At 40.7% G+C, this 18,867-nt stretch overlaps 1 protein-coding gene across 2 annotated transcripts in view; it reads left to right on the top strand.

Annotated features, from left to right (window-relative positions):
* LOC106587725 (cell migration-inducing and hyaluronan-binding protein) overlaps positions 1–18,867 on the top strand; it is a 177,594-nt gene that overhangs the window by 78,715 nt on the left and 80,012 nt on the right. For both annotated transcript variants that reach the window (XM_045708740.2, XM_045708746.2), the window contains exons 5-6: positions 142–378; positions 2,429–2,608. In XM_045708740.2, coding sequence (XP_045564696.1) covers positions 142–378; positions 2,429–2,608 — 417 coding nt within the window. The remainder of the gene's footprint in view (positions 1–141; positions 379–2,428; positions 2,609–18,867) is intronic.

Below are 18,867 nucleotides of genomic sequence, written 5' to 3'. Positions count from 1 at the left end.
TCTCTTAGCCCCTATCCTTTATCTCCTAGCCTTTAGCCTTTATCTAGTATCTCCTAGTCTATATTCCCCTTTCCCCTATCGTGTAACCCTCTAACCCAAATTCTTGATTAATGGGTTGATCAATCATTGACTCTTCTCCAGGTCTGACGACACAGACACAGAGCACAGTTACTTTGGCCGTAAGTACATTGGTGTGGGGACAGGAGGGACACTGGAGATCCATGGGCAGAAGAAGCTGTCGTGGACCTTCCTCAACAAGACCCTGCACCCAGGGGAGAGCGAGGACAACAGCTACCTGTTCGAGAGGGGCTGGGGCAACCGGGGTATCATAGTTCATGTCATTGACCCCAAGACTGGAGAAGTGCTCCACAATGATAGGTATTTTATATGTTGTCATGTTTTTATTTCACCTCTAGGCTTGCACAATTCTGGTACATTTTTCAAAAGTTCCCAGGTTTTACAGAAATATTGGTTGGAAGGATGTCCTGCGTATTACTGTCTTATTCCCAAAATCTTCCAACTGGGATTTCTGGAAAACCTGGGGACTTCTGGAATTTCGTAACCCTTTCACCTTTACTGTTTTTTACATCTAAACTCTATTTAAATGTGTTTAATAGTAGCAACATTAGCCTGCTAACAATCACTGAAAATAAATGACTTCAACACCCCTGTTGTAACAGAACGGTTGTGATAAGCAAACATGTTTAAAAAAAACAACACTGGAGGAATTGGTTGTCTCTTTAAATCTGGAATCCTTCATAGTGAAACTGCCTTGTCCATTTGGAATATTACAACAAAAAGTTACTGCAGACAACAAACACATTTTTTTCCCACTCTGACATCATTGCAGGGGGAAGCGAACAGCACAATATGTACTGCTGTTTTTAGTTTTGACCACTCTGCTCAACACACTTCACCTCTGTTTAGTCCACAAAACAATTGTAACAAAGTGCTGGGGCGGACAGCGAAATGCGGAGCTGTTTCCCCTAATGCAGATTCTATCTTTAAGTCATGACAGATATTGTTATTATCAGAACTCAGGATAAGACCAAATGCAGACAGCTAGAATCACAGATGTTTATTGACCCAAACAGGAGGCAGGCAAAAGACTGGTCAAGGGCAGACAGAGGTCGGTAATCCAGGGCAGAGTTAATAAGGTACAGAACAGCAAGCAGGCTCGGGGTCAGGGCAGGCAGAGGTCCGTAATCCAGGGCAGAGTTAAAAAGGTACAGAACAGCAAGCAGGCTCGGGGTCAGGGCAGGCAGAGGTCCGTAATCCAGGGCAGAGTCAATAAGGTACAGAACAGCAAGCAGGCTCGGGGTCAGGGCAGGCAGAGGTCCCTAATCCAGGGCAGAGTCAATAAGGTACAGAACAGCAATCAGGCTCGGGGTCAAGGCAGGCAGAGGTTCGTAATCGGGTCAGAGTCAGGCAGGTATGGAACGGCAGGCAGGCTCGGGGTCAGGGCAGGCAGAATGGTAAGAACCGGGGAAACTAGGAAACAGAAACTTGAGAAAGCAGGAAGATGGAAAAACACGCAGGTAAGACCTGACAAGACAAGACGAACTGGCAACAGACAGACAGAGAACACAGATATAAATACACTGGGGATAATGGCGAAGATAGGTGACACCTAGAGGGTGTGGAGACAAGCGCAAAGACAGGTGAAACAGACAGTTTATAATATGACACTAGAAAGGAGGGAGAATAGCAAACACACTCCTGTTGGTATAACTATCTATTAGATTTATAATGTTCTCCCTATCCCATCGTTTAACATCTCTGATTGAATAAAGAATGTCAGAAAACATTTAATACGTACTGTAGTTAGAAAAACATTTAATATGCCGTCAGAGTACTGGTAAACAATAATTAAAAAGCAATTAAACAAAACAAACTTTGCTTCCAAGAGAAGGCCAGTCTTGAGTATTGCGTCAGAAACTGAACCCCATTGAGAAATTAAAACCACATTTGACAAATGTATTTACTATTGGTTTGATATCATTACCATTGACCTCAATTTCCTCACACAACCAAATTGAGACCTCACCCTCAATATCTTACAGTAAGCTCCCATGGGACTGTATTGGGGCTGTGTGCAATTCATTCATTGATATTTGTTGGTATATTTATCAGAAGATCCACCATAGATCAACCTTCAGAAGAAGATGTTTGTTGGAGTGATTGTATGAAGGTCTTTTTTTGTGCTCTGTTATGTAGCTATGATATAGGTCAGTGTTTCCCCATCTCCGACCCGGACAAGCACACCTGATGCTACTTGTCAACTAATCGTCAAGCCCTTGACAAGTTGAATCGGGTGTTTTTGTCCGACACAACACAAATGTGTGCCATTCGGGGTACTGGAAGACCGGAATTGGGAAACACTGATATAGGCTAACCATTCACCTCCCCCTCCCACTCCACTACCCAGGTTTGACACATACCGCAGTAAAGAAGAGAGTCGTCGCCTGGCCCAGTATGTAGATGTGGTAGACAATGGGATGATTCTGGCCATGGTTGTCAATGACGAGGGGTCTAACAACCTAGAGGACTCGGCCAGGAAGATCCTCACCAAGCTGGGGAGTAAAGACTTCCACCGCCTGGGCTTCCGGTAGGTTCGTTGACCCCTGTCCTCCATCCAGGGAATTTTGAAACCTATATTCTACTATACATGTATATCATTATGATGATTGATATTAGTATTAGGTCATTTTTTTTGTAAGACTCTTACTAAGCTGGGCAACAGACACTCCTTGACCCCTGACCTCTAACCCAGGGGTTTCCCCAAATCCTTTTATGCATTGTGATCCATCTGTAGCCAACCATTTCTACAGCTGCTTGGTCTGAACCAACTGTCTTTGGGGCAACTGCCCGGGCTGGAAGGAACTTGAAATCAAAGGACATGGAAAGATGGAATGTTAGAGTACTCTGTTCTGCTGGTAATTGTTTAAAATAGATACTAAGTGGTATGCTAAATGATAAATCACTTTTTGTAGCTTTACCATTGAATGTCTTATTTCTAATCTATAGCCACAGCTGAGGGATAAGACAACTTGAAGCCACCAGTTGGCCCTGACTTGGTGTGTTGTGAGTTGAGTCCTGAGCCACAGGAGAAATACATTTCTCTTAATCCTTTCTCTGTACTTTCCCTGAGGTAGTGCGTGCAGAGCATGATAGTGCTAGCATAGCCACCTAGCTTAGCATTAGTGCATTATTCCTTCTTCTCTCCTTGCCTGGATGGCTCAACCTCCCTCTCACCTCTCCCTCTTCCTCTACTTCCACCTCTTCCTACCTCTCTCTCTCTACCCCCCCTCGCTCTCTCTCTCTCTCTCTCTCTAACTCTCTATCTCTCACTACCTCTTTCCACATCTCTTTACCTCTCTCCACCTCCCTCGACCCCTCTTTATCTTTCCCTCTATCTTTCTATCCCTCCACACCCGAATGGATGTGCTCCGCTAGAGAATGATAGCACTAGATTAGCCACCTAGCATAACCACCTAGCGTAGCCACCCAGCGTACCGACCTAGCATAGCCTCCTAGCGTTGCGCTAGCAGATGACTCCTCTGCTGACCTGTTTGTCAGGCAGTGCTGCGCTGGCTGACCTAGCATAGCAACGTAGCATAGCATAACATCACACTCTGATTTATAGGCTGCTGACAGACAGCCGTCTCTCTGATTCTCCCTCTTACTTTCTCTCCCTCTCCCTGGTCTAGCCACCAGAAATCTCAACATTTTTGTTTGTGCAGTGTCTCTTTATCTCTCCTGGCACAGGACTGCTTAGCGAAAGCAGGGCGGAGAAGAAGAAATAAAAGGAAAAAGCATATGCTAGCAAGTCTCTCTCTCTCTCTCTCTCTCTCTCTCTCTCTCTCTCTCTCTCTCACTGTATTAAAGTATCTCAGGAATGCATGGAAAATTGAAAGTAAATTGAGCCATGATAAGAAAAGCTAATACAGCTGGATTAAGGATTTGGAGAAAGAAACCTTTTAAACTGAGGGTTAGTGAGTAGCATTTAAGTGAGCTAATCGTATATTCAGACTTATTGCATTCCTTCCATACAGCAGAACTCAACCACCAGTATATTGGAATGTCCTACAATGGCTGTCAGAATGGGGTTAGAAGAATCTGTGTGTGTGTGTGTGTGTGTGTGTGTGTGTGTGTGTGTGTGTGTGTGTGTGTGTGTGTGTGTGTGTGTGTGTGGTGTGTGTGTGTGTGTGTGTGTGTGTCCGTACGTGCATACACGTGCACATGTGTGGTCAGGAGAGTTTACAATGGCTTAGAGCAGGTGTGTCAAACATACCCATTAAATGCATCCTGCGGGTGGTTTAGGGAAATAATGATCTTAATCAACAATGAAATTACAAAACATAAATGCAAAATGTGTAGAAATGACCTATATCTATCTCTTCACTCTGTCCAGCTTAATAACAGTAATCTATAGTCTCTTCACTCTGTCCAACTTAATAACAGTAATCTATAGTCTCTTCACTCTGTCCAGCTTGATAACAGTCATCTATAGTCTCTTCACTCTGTCCAGCTTGATAACAGTCATCTATAGTCTCTTCACTCTGTCCAGCTTGATACCAGTCATCTATAGTCTCTTCACTCTGTCCAGCTTAATAAGTCATCTATAGTCTCTTTTCTCTGTCCAGTTTAATAAGTCATCTATAGTCTCTTCACTCTGTCCAGCTTGATAACAGTCATTTATAGTCTCTTCACTCTGTCCAGCTTGATAAGTCATCTGTAGTCTCTTCACTCTGTCCAGCTTGATAAATCATCTATAGTCTCTTCACTCTGTCCAGCTTGATAACAGTCATTTATAGCCTCTTTACTCTGTCCAGCTTGATAACAGTCATCTATAGTCTTTTCACTCTGTCCAGCTTGATAACAGTCATCTATAGTCTCTTCACTCTGTCCATCTTGATAATAGTATTTTCGTCTCTTCACTCTGTCCAGCTTGATAAATCATCTATAGTCTCTTCACTCTGTCCAGCTTGATAACAGTCATTTATAGCCTCTTTACTCTGTCCAGCTTGATAACAGTCATCTATAGTCTCTTCACTCTGTCCATCTTGATAATAGTATTTTCGTCTCTTCACTCTGTCCAGCTTGATAAATCATCTATAGTCTCTTCACTCTGTCCAGCTTGATAACAGTCATCTATAGTCTCTTCACTCTGTCCATCTTGATAATAGTCATCTCGTCTCTTCACTCTGTCCAGCTTGATAACAGTCATCTATAGTCTCTTCACTCTGTCCAGCTTGATAAGTCATCTGTAGTCTCTTCACTCTGTCCAGCTTGATAACAGTCATTTATAGCCTCTTTACTCTGTCCAGCTTGATAACAGTCATCTATAGTCTCTTCACTCTGTCCAGCTTTATAACAGTCATCTATAGTCTCTTTACTCCGTCCAGCTTGATAACAGTCATCTATAGCCTCTTCACTCTGTCCAGCTTGATAACAGTCATCTTTAGTCTCTTCACTCTGTCCAGCTTGATAAGTCATCTATAGTCTCTTCCTCTGTCCAGCTTGCTAACAGTCATTTATAGTTTCTTCACTCCTTCCAGCTTGATAACAGTCATTTATAGTCTCTTCACTCTGTCCAGCTTGATAACAGTCATCTATAGTCTCTTCACTCTGTCCAGCTTGATAACAGTCATCTATAGTCTCTTCACTCTGTCCAGCTTGATAAATCATCTATAGTCTCTTCACTCTGTCCAGCTTAATAAGTCATCTATAGTCTCTTCACTCTGTCCAGCTTAATAAGTCATCTATAGTCTCTTCACTCTGTCCAGCTTAATAAGTCATCTATAGCCTCTTCACTCTGTCCAGCTTTATAACAGTCATCTATAGTCTCTTCACTCTGTCCAGCTTGATAACAGTCATCTATAGTCTCTTCACTCTGTCCAGCTTGATAACAGTCATCTATAGTCTCTTCACTCTGTCCAGCTTAATAAGTCATCTATAGCCTCTTCACTCTGTCCAGCTTGATAACAGTCATCTATAGTCTCTTCACTCTGTCCAGCTTGATAACAGTCATCTATAGTCTCTTCACTCTGTCCAGCTTGATAACAGTCATTTATAGTCTCTTCACTCTGTCCAGCTTGATAACAGTCATCTATAGTCTCTTCACTCTGTCCAGCTTGATAACAGTCATCTATAGTCTCTTCACTCTGTCCAGCTTGATAAATCATCTATAGTCTCTTCACTCTGTCCAGCTTAATAAGTCATCTATAGTCTCTTCACTCTGTCCAGCTTAATAAGTCATCTATAGTCTCTTCACTCTGTCCAGCTTAATAAGTCATCTATAGCCTCTTCACTCTGTCCAGCTTTATAACAGTCATCTATAGTCTCTTCACTCTGTCCAGCTTGATAACAGTCATCTATAGTCTCTTCACTCTGTCCAGCTTGATAACAGTCATCTATAGTCTCTTCACTCTGTCCAGCTTAATAAGTCATCTATAGCCTCTTCACTCTGTCCAGCTTGATAACAGTCATCTATAGTCTCTTCACTCTGTCCAGCTTGATAACAGTCATCTATAGTCTCTTCACTCTGTCCAGCTTGATAACAGTCATCTATAGTCTCTTCACTCTGTCCAGCTTAATAAGTCATCTATAGCCTCTTCACTCTGTCCAGCTTGATAACAGTCATCTATAGTCTCTTCACTCTGTCCAGCTTGATAACAGTCATCTATAGTCTCTTCACTCTGTCCAGCTTGATAACAGTCATTTATAGTCTCTTCACTCTGTCCAGCTTGATAACAGTCATCTATAGTCTCTTCACTCTGTCCAACTTAATAACAGTAATCTATAGTCTCTTCACTCTGTCCAGCTTGATAACAGTCATCTATAGTCTCTTCACTCTGTCCAGCTTGGTAACAGTCATTTATAGTCTCTTCACTCTGTCCAGCTTGATAACAGTCATCTATAGTCTCTTCACTCTGTCCAGCTTGATAACAGTCATCTATAGTCTCTTCACTCTGTCCAGCTTGATAAATCATCTATAGTCTCTTCACTCTGTCCAGCTTAATAAGTCATCTATAGTCTCTTCACTCTGTCCAGCTTAATAAGTCATCTATAGTCTCTTCACTCTGTCCAGCTTAATAAGTCATCTATAGCCTCTTCACTCTGTCCAGCTTTATAACAGTAATCTATAGTCTCTTCACTCTGTCCAGCTTGATAACAGTCATCTATAGTCTCTTCACTCTGTCCAACTTAATAACAGTAATCTATAGTCTCTTCACTCTGTCCAGCTTGATAACAGTCATCTATAGTCTCTTCACTCTGTCCAGCTTGATAACAGTCATTTATAGTCTCTTCACTCTGTCCAGCTTGATAACAGTCATCTATAGTCTCTTCACTCTGTCCAGCTTGATAACAGTCATCTATAGTCTCTTCACTCTGTCCAGCTTGATAAATCATCTATAGTCTCTTCACTCTGTCCAGCTTAATAAGTCATCTATAGTCTCTTCACTCTGTCCAGCTTAATAAGTCATCTATAGTCTCTTCACTCTGTCCAGCTTAATAAGTCATCTATAGCCTCTTCACTCTGTCCAGCTTTATAACAGTAATCTATAGTCTCTTCACTCTGTCCAGCTTGATAACAGTCATCTATAGTCTCTTCACTCTGTCCAGCTTGATAACAGTCATCTATAGTCTCTTCACTCTGTCCAGCTTAATAAGTCATCTATAGCCTCTTCACTCTGTCCAGCTTGATAACAGTCATCTATAGTCTCTTCACTCTGTCCAGCTTGATAACAGTCATCTATAGTCTCTTCACTCTGTCCAGCTTGATAACAGTCATTTATAGTCTCTTCACTCTGTCCAGCTTGATAACAGTCATTTATAGTCTCTTCACTCTGTCCAGCTTGATAACAGTCATCTATAGTCTCTTCACTCTGTCCAGCTTGATAAATCATCTATAGTCTCTTCACTCTGTCCAGCTTAATAAGTCATCTATAGTCTCTTCACTCTGTCCAGCTTAATAAGTCATCTATAGTCTCTTCACTCTGTCCAGCTTAATAAGTCATCTATAGCCTCTTCACTCTGTCCAGCTTTATAACAGTCATCTATAGTCTCTTCACTCTGTCCAGCTTGATAACAGTCATCTATAGTCTCTTCACTCTGTCCAGCTTGATAACAGTCATCTATAGTCTCTTCAATCTGTCCAGCTTAATAAGTCATCTATAGCCTCTTCACTCTGTCCAGCTTGATAACAGTCATCTATAGTCTCTTCACTCTGTCCAGCTTGATAACAGTCATCGATAGTCTCTTCACTCTGTCCAGCTTGATAACAGTCATCTATAGTCTCTTCACTCTGTCCAGCTTAATAAGTCATCTATAGCCTCTTCACTCTGTCCAGCTTGATAACAGTCATCTATAGTCTCTTCACTCTGTCCAGCTTGATAACAGTCATCTATAGTCTCTTCACTCTGTCCAGCTTGATAACAGTCATTTATAGTCTCTTCACTCTGTCCAGCTTGATAACAGTCATCTATAGTCTCTTCACTCTGTCCAACTTAATAACAGTAATCTATAGTCTCTTCACTCTGTCCAGCTTGATAACAGTCATCTATAGTCTCTTCACTCTGTCCAGCTTGGTAACAGTCATTTATAGTCTCTTCACTCTGTCCAGCTTGATAACAGTCATCTATAGTCTCTTCACTCTGTCCAGCTTGATAACAGTCATCTATAGTCTCTTCACTCTGTCCAGCTTGATAAATCATCTATAGTCTCTTCACTCTGTCCAGCTTAATAAGTCATCTATAGTCTCTTCACTCTGTCCAGCTTAATAAGTCATCTATAGTCTCTTCACTCTGTCCAGCTTAATAAGTCATCTATAGCCTCTTCACTCTGTCCAGCTTTATAACAGTAATCTATAGTCTCTTCACTCTGTCCAGCTTGATAACAGTCATCTATAGTCTCTTCACTCTGTCCAACTTAATAACAGTAATCTATAGTCTCTTCACTCTGTCCAGCTTGATAACAGTCATCTATAGTCTCTTCACTCTGTCCAGCTTGATAACAGTCATTTATAGTCTCTTCACTCTGTCCAGCTTGATAACAGTCATCTATAGTCTCTTCACTCTGTCCAGCTTGATAACAGTCATCTATAGTCTCTTCACTCTGTCCAGCTTGATAAATCATCTATAGTCTCTTCACTCTGTCCAGCTTAATAAGTCATCTATAGTCTCTTCACTCTGTCCAGCTTAATAAGTCATCTATAGTCTCTTCACTCTGTCCAGCTTAATAAGTCATCTATAGCCTCTTCACTCTGTCCAGCTTTATAACAGTAATCTATAGTCTCTTCACTCTGTCCAGCTTGATAACAGTCATCTATAGTCTCTTCACTCTGTCCAGCTTGATAACAGTCATCTATAGTCTCTTCACTCTGTCCAGCTTAATAAGTCATCTATAGCCTCTTCACTCTGTCCAGCTTGATAACAGTCATCTATAGTCTCTTCACTCTGTCCAGCTTGATAACAGTCATCTATAGTCTCTTCACTCTGTCCAGCTTGATAACAGTCATTTATAGTCTCTTCACTCTGTCCAGCTTGATAACAGTCATTTATAGTCTCTTCACTCTGTCCAGCTTGATAACAGTCATCTATAGTCTCTTCACTCTGTCCAGCTTGATAAATCATCTATAGTCTCTTCACTCTGTCCAGCTTAATAAGTCATCTATAGTCTCTTCACTCTGTCCAGCTTAATAAGTCATCTATAGTCTCTTCACTCTGTCCAGCTTAATAAGTCATCTATAGCCTCTTCACTCTGTCCAGCTTTATAACAGTCATCTATAGTCTCTTCACTCTGTCCAGCTTGATAACAGTCATCTATAGTCTCTTCACTCTGTCCAGCTTGATAACAGTCATCTATAGTCTCTTCAATCTGTCCAGCTTAATAAGTCATCTATAGCCTCTTCACTCTGTCCAGCTTGATAACAGTCATCTATAGTCTCTTCACTCTGTCCAGCTTGATAACAGTCATCTATAGTCTCTTCACTCTGTCCAGCTTGATAACAGTCATCTATAGTCTCTTCACTCTGTCCAGCTTAATAAGTCATCTATAGCCTCTTCACTCTGTCCAGCTTGATAACAGTCATCTATAGTCTCTTCACTCTGTCCAGCTTGATAACAGTCATCTATAGTCTCTTCACTCTGTCCAGCTTGATAACAGTCATTTATAGTCTCTTCACTCTGTCCAGCTTGATAACAGTCATCTATAGTCTCTTCACTCTGTCCAACTTAATAACAGTAATCTATAGTCTCTTCACTCTGTCCAGCTTGATAACAGTCATCTATAGTCTCTTCACTCTGTCCAGCTTGGTAACAGTCATTTATAGTCTCTTCACTCTGTCCAGCTTGATAACAGTCATCTATAGTCTCTTCACTCTGTCCAGCTTGATAACAGTCATCTATAGTCTCTTCACTCTGTCCAGCTTGATAAATCATCTATAGTCTCTTCACTCTGTCCAGCTTAATAAGTCATCTATAGTCTCTTCACTCTGTCCAGCTTAATAAGTCATCTATAGTCTCTTCACTCTGTCCAGCTTAATAAGTCATCTATAGCCTCTTCACTCTGTCCAGCTTTATAACAGTAATCTATAGTCTCTTCACTCTGTCCAGCTTGATAACAGTCATCTATAGTCTCTTCACTCTGTCCAACTTAATAACAGTAATCTATAGTCTCTTCACTCTGTCCAGCTTGATAACAGTCATCTATAGTCTCTTCACTCTGTCCAGCTTGATAACAGTCATTTATAGTCTCTTCACTCTGTCCAGCTTGATAACAGTCATCTATAGTCTCTTCACTCTGTCCAGCTTGATAACAGTCATCTATAGTCTCTTCACTCTGTCCAGCTTGATAAATCATCTATAGTCTCTTCACTCTGTCCAGCTTAATAAGTCATCTATAGTCTCTTCACTCTGTCCAGCTTAATAAGTCATCTATAGTCTCTTCACTCTGTCCAGCTTAATAAGTCATCTATAGCCTCTTCACTCTGTCCAGCTTTATAACAGTAATCTATAGTCTCTTCACTCTGTCCAGCTTGATAACAGTCATCTATAGTCTCTTCACTCTGTCCAGCTTGATAACAGTCATCTATAGTCTCTTCACTCTGTCCAGCTTAATAAGTCATCTATAGCCTCTTCACTCTGTCCAGCTTGATAACAGTCATCTATAGTCTCTTCACTCTGTCCAGCTTGATAACAGTCATCTATAGTCTCTTCACTCTGTCCAGCTTGATAACAGTCATTTATAGTCTCTTCACTCTGTCCAGCTTGATAACAGTCATTTATAGTCTCTTCACTCTGTCCAGCTTGATAACAGTCATCTATAGTCTCTTCACTCTGTCCAGCTTGATAAATCATCTATAGTCTCTTCACTCTGTCCAGCTTAATAAGTCATCTATAGTCTCTTCACTCTGTCCAGCTTAATAAGTCATCTATAGTCTCTTCACTCTGTCCAGCTTAATAAGTCATCTATAGCCTCTTCACTCTGTCCAGCTTTATAACAGTCATCTATAGTCTCTTCACTCTGTCCAGCTTGATAACAGTCATCTATAGTCTCTTCACTCTGTCCAGCTTGATAACAGTCATCTATAGTCTCTTCAATCTGTCCAGCTTAATAAGTCATCTATAGCCTCTTCACTCTGTCCAGCTTGATAACAGTCATCTATAGTCTCTTCACTCTGTCCAGCTTGATAACAGTCATCTATAGTCTCTTCACTCTGTCCAGCTTGATAACAGTCATCTATAGTCTCTTCACTCTGTCCAGCTTAATAAGTCATCTATAGCCTCTTCACTCTGTCCAGCTTGATAACAGTCATCTATAGTCTCTTCACTCTGTCCAGCTTGATAACAGTCATCTATAGTCTCTTCACTCTGTCCAGCTTGATAACAGTCATTTATAGTCTCTTCACTCTGTCCAGCTTGATAACAGTCATCTATAGTCTCTTCACTCTGTCCAACTTAATAACAGTAATCTATAGTCTCTTCACTCTGTCCAGCTTGATAACAGTCATCTATAGTCTCTTCACTCTGTCCAGCTTGATAACAGTCATCTATAGTCTCTTCACTCTGTCCAGCTTGATACCAGTCATCTATAGTCTCTTCACTCTGTCCAGCTTAATAAGTCATCTATAGTCTCTTTTCTCTGTCCAGCTTAATAAGTCATCTATAGTCTCTTCACTCTGTCCAGCTTGATAACAGTCATTTATAGTCTCTTCACTCTGTCCAGCTTGATAAGTCATCTGTAGTCTCTTCACTCTGTCCAGCTTGATAAATCATCTATAGTCTCTTCACTCTGTCCAGCTTGATAACAGTCATTTATAGCCTCTTTACTCTGTCCAGCTTGATAACAGTCATCTATAGTCTCTTCACTCTGTCCATCTTGATAATAGTCTTTTCGTCTCTTCACTCTGTCCAGCTTGATAAATCATCTATAGTCTCTTCACTCTGTCCAGCTTGATAACAGTCATCTATAGTCTCTTCACTCTGTCCATCTTGATAATAGTCATCTCGTCTCTTCACTCTGTCCAGCTTGATAACAGTCATCTATAGTCTCTTCACTCTGTCCAGCTTGATAAGTCATCTGTAGTCTCTTCACTCTGTCCAGCTTGATAACAGTCATTTATAGCCTCTTTACTCTGTCCAGCTTGATAACAGTCATCTATAGTCTCTTCACTCTGTCCAGCTTTATAACAGTCATCTATAGTCTCTTTACTCCGTCCAGCTTGATAACAGTCATCTATAGCCTCTTCACTCTGTCCAGCTTGATAACAGTCATCTTTAGTCTCTTCACTCTGTCCAGCTTAATAAGTCATCTATAGTCTCTTCACTCTGTCCAGCTTAATAAGTCATCTATAGCCTCTTCACTCTGTCCAGCTTTATAACAGTCATCTATAGTCTCTTCACTCTGTCCAGCTTGATAACAGTCATCTATAGTCTCTTCACTCTGTCCAGCTTGATAACAGTCATCTATAGTCTCTTCACTCTGTCCAGCTTAATAAGTCATCTATAGCCTCTTCACTCTGTCCAGCTTGATAACAGTCATCTATAGTCTCTTCACTCTGTCCAGCTTGATAACAGTCATCTATAGTCTCTTCACTCTGTCCAGCTTGATAACAGTCATTTATAGTCTCTTCACTCTGTCCAGCTTGATAACAGTCATTTATAGTCTCTTCACTCTGTCCAGCTTGATAACAGTCATCTATAGTCTCTTCACTCTGTCCAGCTTGATAAATCATCTATAGTCTCTTCACTCTGTCCAGCTTAATAAGTCATCTATAGTCTCTTCACTCTGTCCAGCTTAATAAGTCATCTATAGTCTCTTCACTCTGTCCAGCTTAATAAGTCATCTATAGCCTCTTCACTCTGTCCAGCTTTATAACAGTCATCTATAGTCTCTTCACTCTGTCCAGCTTGATAACAGTCATCTATAGTCTCTTCACTCTGTCCAGCTTGATAACAGTCATCTATAGTCTCTTCAATCTGTCCAGCTTAATAAGTCATCTATAGCCTCTTCACTCTGTCCAGCTTGATAACAGTCATCTATAGTCTCTTCACTCTGTCCAGCTTGATAACAGTCATCTATAGTCTCTTCACTCTGTCCAGCTTGATAACAGTCATCTATAGTCTCTTCACTCTGTCCAGCTTAATAAGTCATCTATAGCCTCTTCACTCTGTCCAGCTTGATAACAGTCATCTATAGTCTCTTCACTCTGTCCAGCTTGATAACAGTCATCTATAGTCTCTTCACTCTGTCCAGCTTGATAACAGTCATTTATAGTCTCTTCACTCTGTCCAGCTTGATAACAGTCATCTATAGTCTCTTCACTCTGTCCAACTTAATAACAGTAATCTATAGTCTCTTCACTCTGTCCAGCTTGATAACAGTCATCTATAGTCTCTTCACTCTGTCCAGCTTGATAACAGTCATCTATAGTCTCTTCACTCTGTCCAGCTTGATACCAGTCATCTATAGTCTCTTCACTCTGTCCAGCTTAATAAGTCATCTATAGTCTCTTTTCTCTGTCCAGCTTAATAAGTCATCTATAGTCTCTTCACTCTGTCCAGCTTGATAACAGTCATTTATAGTCTCTTCACTCTGTCCAGCTTGATAAGTCATCTGTAGTCTCTTCACTCTGTCCAGCTTGATAAATCATCTATAGTCTCTTCACTCTGTCCAGCTTGATAACAGTCATTTATAGCCTCTTTACTCTGTCCAGCTTGATAACAGTCATCTATAGTCTCTTCACTCTGTCCATCTTGATAATAGTCTTTTCGTCTCTTCACTCTGTCCAGCTTGATAAATCATCTATAGTCTCTTCACTCTGTCCAGCTTGATAACAGTCATCTATAGTCTCTTCACTCTGTCCATCTTGATAATAGTCATCTCGTCTCTTCACTCTGTCCAGCTTGATAACAGTCATCTATAGTCTCTTCACTCTGTCCAGCTTGATAAGTCATCTGTAGTCTCTTCACTCTGTCCAGCTTGATAACAGTCATCTATAGTCTCTTCACTCTGTCCAGCTTTATAACAGTCATCTATAGTCTCTTTACTCCGTCCAGCTTGATAACAGTCATCTATAGCCTCTTCACTCTGTCCAGCTTGATAACAGTCATCTTTAGTCTCTTCACTCTGTCCAGCTTAATAAGTCATCTATAGTCTCTTCACTCTGTCCAGCTTAATAAGTCATCTATAGCCTCTTCACTCTGTCCAGCTTTATAACAGTCATCTATAGTCTCTTCACTCTGTCCAGCTTGATAACAGTCATCTATAGTCTCTTCACTCTGTCCAGCTTGATAACAGTCATCTATAGTCTCTTCACTCTGTCCAGCTTAATAAGTCATCTATAGCCTCTTCACTCTGTCCAGCTTGATAACAGTCATCTATAGTCTCTTCACTCTGTCCAGCTTGATAACAGTCATCTATAGTCTCTTCACTCTGTCCAGCTTGATAACAGTCATCTATAGTCTCTTCACTCTGTCCAGCTTAATAAGTCATCTATAGCCTCTTCACTCTGTCCAGCTTGATAACAGTCATCTATAGTCTCTTCACTCTGTCCAGCTTGATAACAGTCATCTATAGTCTCTTCACTCTGTCCAGCTTGATAACAGTCATTTATAGTCTCTTCACTCTGTCCAGCTTGATAACAGTCATCTATAGTCTCTTCACTCTGTCCAACTTAATAACAGTAATCTATAGTCTCTTCACTCTGTCCAGCTTGATAACAGTCATCTATAGTCTCTTCACTCTGTCCAGCTTGATAACAGTCATTTATAGTCTCTTCACTCTGTCCAGCTTGATAACAGTCATCTATAGTCTCTTCACTCTGTCCAGCTTGATAACAGTCATCTATAGTCTCTTCACTCTGTCCAGCTTGATAAATCATCTATAGTCTCTTCACTCTGTCCAGCTTAATAAGTCATCTATAGTCTCTTCACTCTGTCCAGCTTAATAAGTCATCTATAGTCTCTTCACTCTGTCCAGCTTAATAAGTCATCTATAGCCTCTTCACTCTGTCCAGCTTTATAACAGTAATCTATAGTCTCTTCACTCTGTCCAGCTTGATAACAGTCATCTATAGTCTCTTCACTCTGTCCAACTTAATAACAGTAATCTATAGTCTCTTCACTCTGTCCAGCTTGATAACAGTCATCTATAGTCTCTTCACTCTGTCCAGCTTGATAACAGTCATTTATAGTCTCTTCACTCTGTCCAGCTTGATAACAGTCATCTATAGTCTCTTCACTCTGTCCAGCTTGATAACAGTCATCTATAGTCTCTTCACTCTGTCCAGCTTGATAAATCATCTATAGTCTCTTCACTCTGTCCAGCTTAATAAGTCATCTATAGTCTCTTCACTCTGTCCAGCTTAATAAGTCATCTATAGTCTCTTCACTCTGTCCAGCTTAATAAGTCATCTATAGCCTCTTCACTCTGTCCAGCTTTATAACAGTAATCTATAGTCTCTTCACTCTGTCCAGCTTGATAACAGTCATCTATAGTCTCTTCACTCTGTCCAGCTTGATAACAGTCATCTATAGTCTCTTCACTCTGTCCAGCTTAATAAGTCATCTATAGCCTCTTCACTCTGTCCAGCTTGATAACAGTCATCTATAGTCTCTTCACTCTGTCCAGCTTGATAACAGTCATCTATAGTCTCTTCACTCTGTCCAGCTTGATAACAGTCATTTATAGTCTCTTCACTCTGTCCAGCTTGATAACAGTAATTTATAGTCTCTTCACTCTGTCCAGCTTGATAACAGTCATCTATAGTCTCTTCACTCTGTCCAGCTTGATAAATCATCTATAGTCTCTTCACTCTGTCCAGCTTGATAAGTCATCTATAGTCTCTTCACTCTGTCCAGCTTAATAAGTCATCTATAGTCTCTTCACTCTGTCCAGCTTAATAAGTCATCTATAGCCTCTTCACTCTGTCCAGCTTTATAACAGTCATCTATAGTCTCTTCACTCTGTCCAGCTTGATAACAGTCATCTATAGTCTCTTCACTCTGTCCAGCTTGATAACAGTCATCTATAGTCTCTTCAATCTGTCCAGCTTAATAAGTCATCTATAGCCTCTTCACTCTGTCCAGCTTGATAACAGTCATCTATAGTCTCTTCACTCTGTCCAGCTTGATAACAGTCATCTATAGTCTCTTCACTCTGTCCAGCTTGATAACAGTCATCTATAGTCTCTTCACTCTGTCCAGCTTAATAAGTCATCTATAGCCTCTTCACTCTGTCCAGCTTGATAACAGTCATCTATAGTCTCTTCACTCTGTCCAGCTTGATAACAGTCATCTATAGTCTCTTCACTCTGTCCAGCTTGATAACAGTCATTTATAGTCTCTTCACTCTGTCCAGCTTGATAACAGTCATCTATAGTCTCTTCACTCTGTCCAACTTAATAACAGTAATCTATAGTCTCTTCACTCTGTCCAGTTTGATAACAGTCATCTATAGTCTCTTCACTCTGTCCAGCTTGATAACAGTCATCTATAGTCTCTTCACTCTGTCCAGCTTGATACCAGTCATCTATAGTCTCTTCACTCTGTCCAGCTTAATAAGTCATCTATAGTCTCTTTTCTCTGTCCAGCTTAATAAGTCATCTATAGTCTCTTCACTCTGTCCAGCTTGATAACAGTCATTTATAGTCTCTTCACTCTGTCCAGCTTGATAAGTCATCTGTAGTCTCTTCACTCTGTCCAGCTTGATAAATCATCTATAGTCTCTTCACTCTGTCCAGCTTGATAACAGTCATCTATAGTCTCTTCACTCTGTCCATCTTGATAATAGTCATCTCGTCTCTTCACTCTGTCCAGCTTGATAACAGTCATCTATAGTCTCTTCACTCTGTCCAGCTTGATAAGTCATCTGTAGTCTCTTCACTCTGTCCAGCTTGATAACAGTCATTTATAGCCTCTTTACTCTGTCCAGCTTGATAACAGTCATCTATAGTCTCTTCACTCTGTCCAGCTTTATAACAGTCATCTATAGTCTCTTTACTCCGTCCAGCTTGATAACAGTCATCTATAGCCTCTTCACTCTGTCCAGCTTGATAACAGTCATCTTTAGTCTCTTCACTCTGTCCAGCTTGATAAGTCATCTATAGTCTCTTCCTCTGTCCAGCTTGCTAACAGTCATTTATAGTTTCTTCACTCCGTCCAGCTTGATAACAGTCATTTATAGTCTCTTCACTCTGTCCAGCTTGATAACAGTCATCTATAGTCTCTTCACTCTGTCCAGCTTGATAACAGTCATCTATAGTCTCTTCACTCTGTCCAGCTTAATAAGTCATCTATAGCCTCTTCACTCTGTCCAGCTTGATAACAGTCATCTATAGTCTCTTCACTCTGTCCAGCTTGATAACAGTCATTTATAGTCTCTTCACTCTGTCCAGCTTGATAACAGTCATCTATAGTCTCTTCACTCTGTCCAGCTTGATAACAGTCATCTATAGTCTCTTCACTCTGTCCAGCTTGATAAATCATCTATAGTCTCTTCACTCTGTCCAGCTTGATAAGTCATCTATAGTCTCTTCACTCTGTCCAGCTTAATAAGTCATCTATAGTCTCTTCACTCTGTCCAGCTTAATAAGTCATCTATAGCCTCTTCACTCTGTCCAGCTTTATAACAGTCATCTATAGTCTCTTCACTCTGTCCAGCTTGATAACAGTCATCTATAGTCTCTTCACTCTGTCCAGCTTGATAACAGTCATCTATAGTCTCTTCACTCTGTCCAGCTTAATAAGTCATCTATAGCCTCTTCACTCTGTCCAGCTTGATAACAGTCATCTATAGTCTCTTCACTCTGTCCAGCTTGATAACAGTCATCTATAGTCTCTTCACTCTGTCCAGCTTGATAACAGTCATTTATAGTCTCTTCACTCTGTCCAGCTTGATAACAGTCATCTATAGTCTCTTCACTCTGTCCAGCTTGATAACAGTCATCTATAGTCTCTTCACTCTGTCCAGCTTGATAAATCATCTATAGTCTCTTCACTCTGTCCAGCTTAATAAGTCATCTATAGTCTCTTCACTCTGTCCAGCTTAATAAGTCATCTATAGTCTCTTCACTCTGTCCAGCTTAATAAGTCATCTATAGCCTCTTCACTCTGTCCAGCTTTATAACAGTCATCTATAGTCTCTTCACTCTGTCCAGCTTGATAACAGTCATCTATATTCTCTTCACTCTGTCCAGCTTGATAACAGTCATCTATAGTCTCTTCACTCTGTCCAGCTTAATAAGTCATCTATAGCCTCTTCACTATGTCCAGCTTGATAACAGTCATCTATAGTCTCTTCACTCTGTCCAGCTTGATAACAGTCATCTATAGTCTCTTCACTCTGTCCAGCTTGATAACA

This window comes from Salmo salar, chromosome 26, assembly GCF_965601325.2.
Source record: "Salmo salar chromosome 26, fSalSal1, whole genome shotgun sequence".
In the NCBI taxonomy this organism is placed as follows: Eukaryota; Metazoa; Chordata; class Actinopteri; order Salmoniformes; family Salmonidae; genus Salmo; species Salmo salar.
This window is presented reverse-complemented; position numbering and strand designations above follow the sequence as displayed.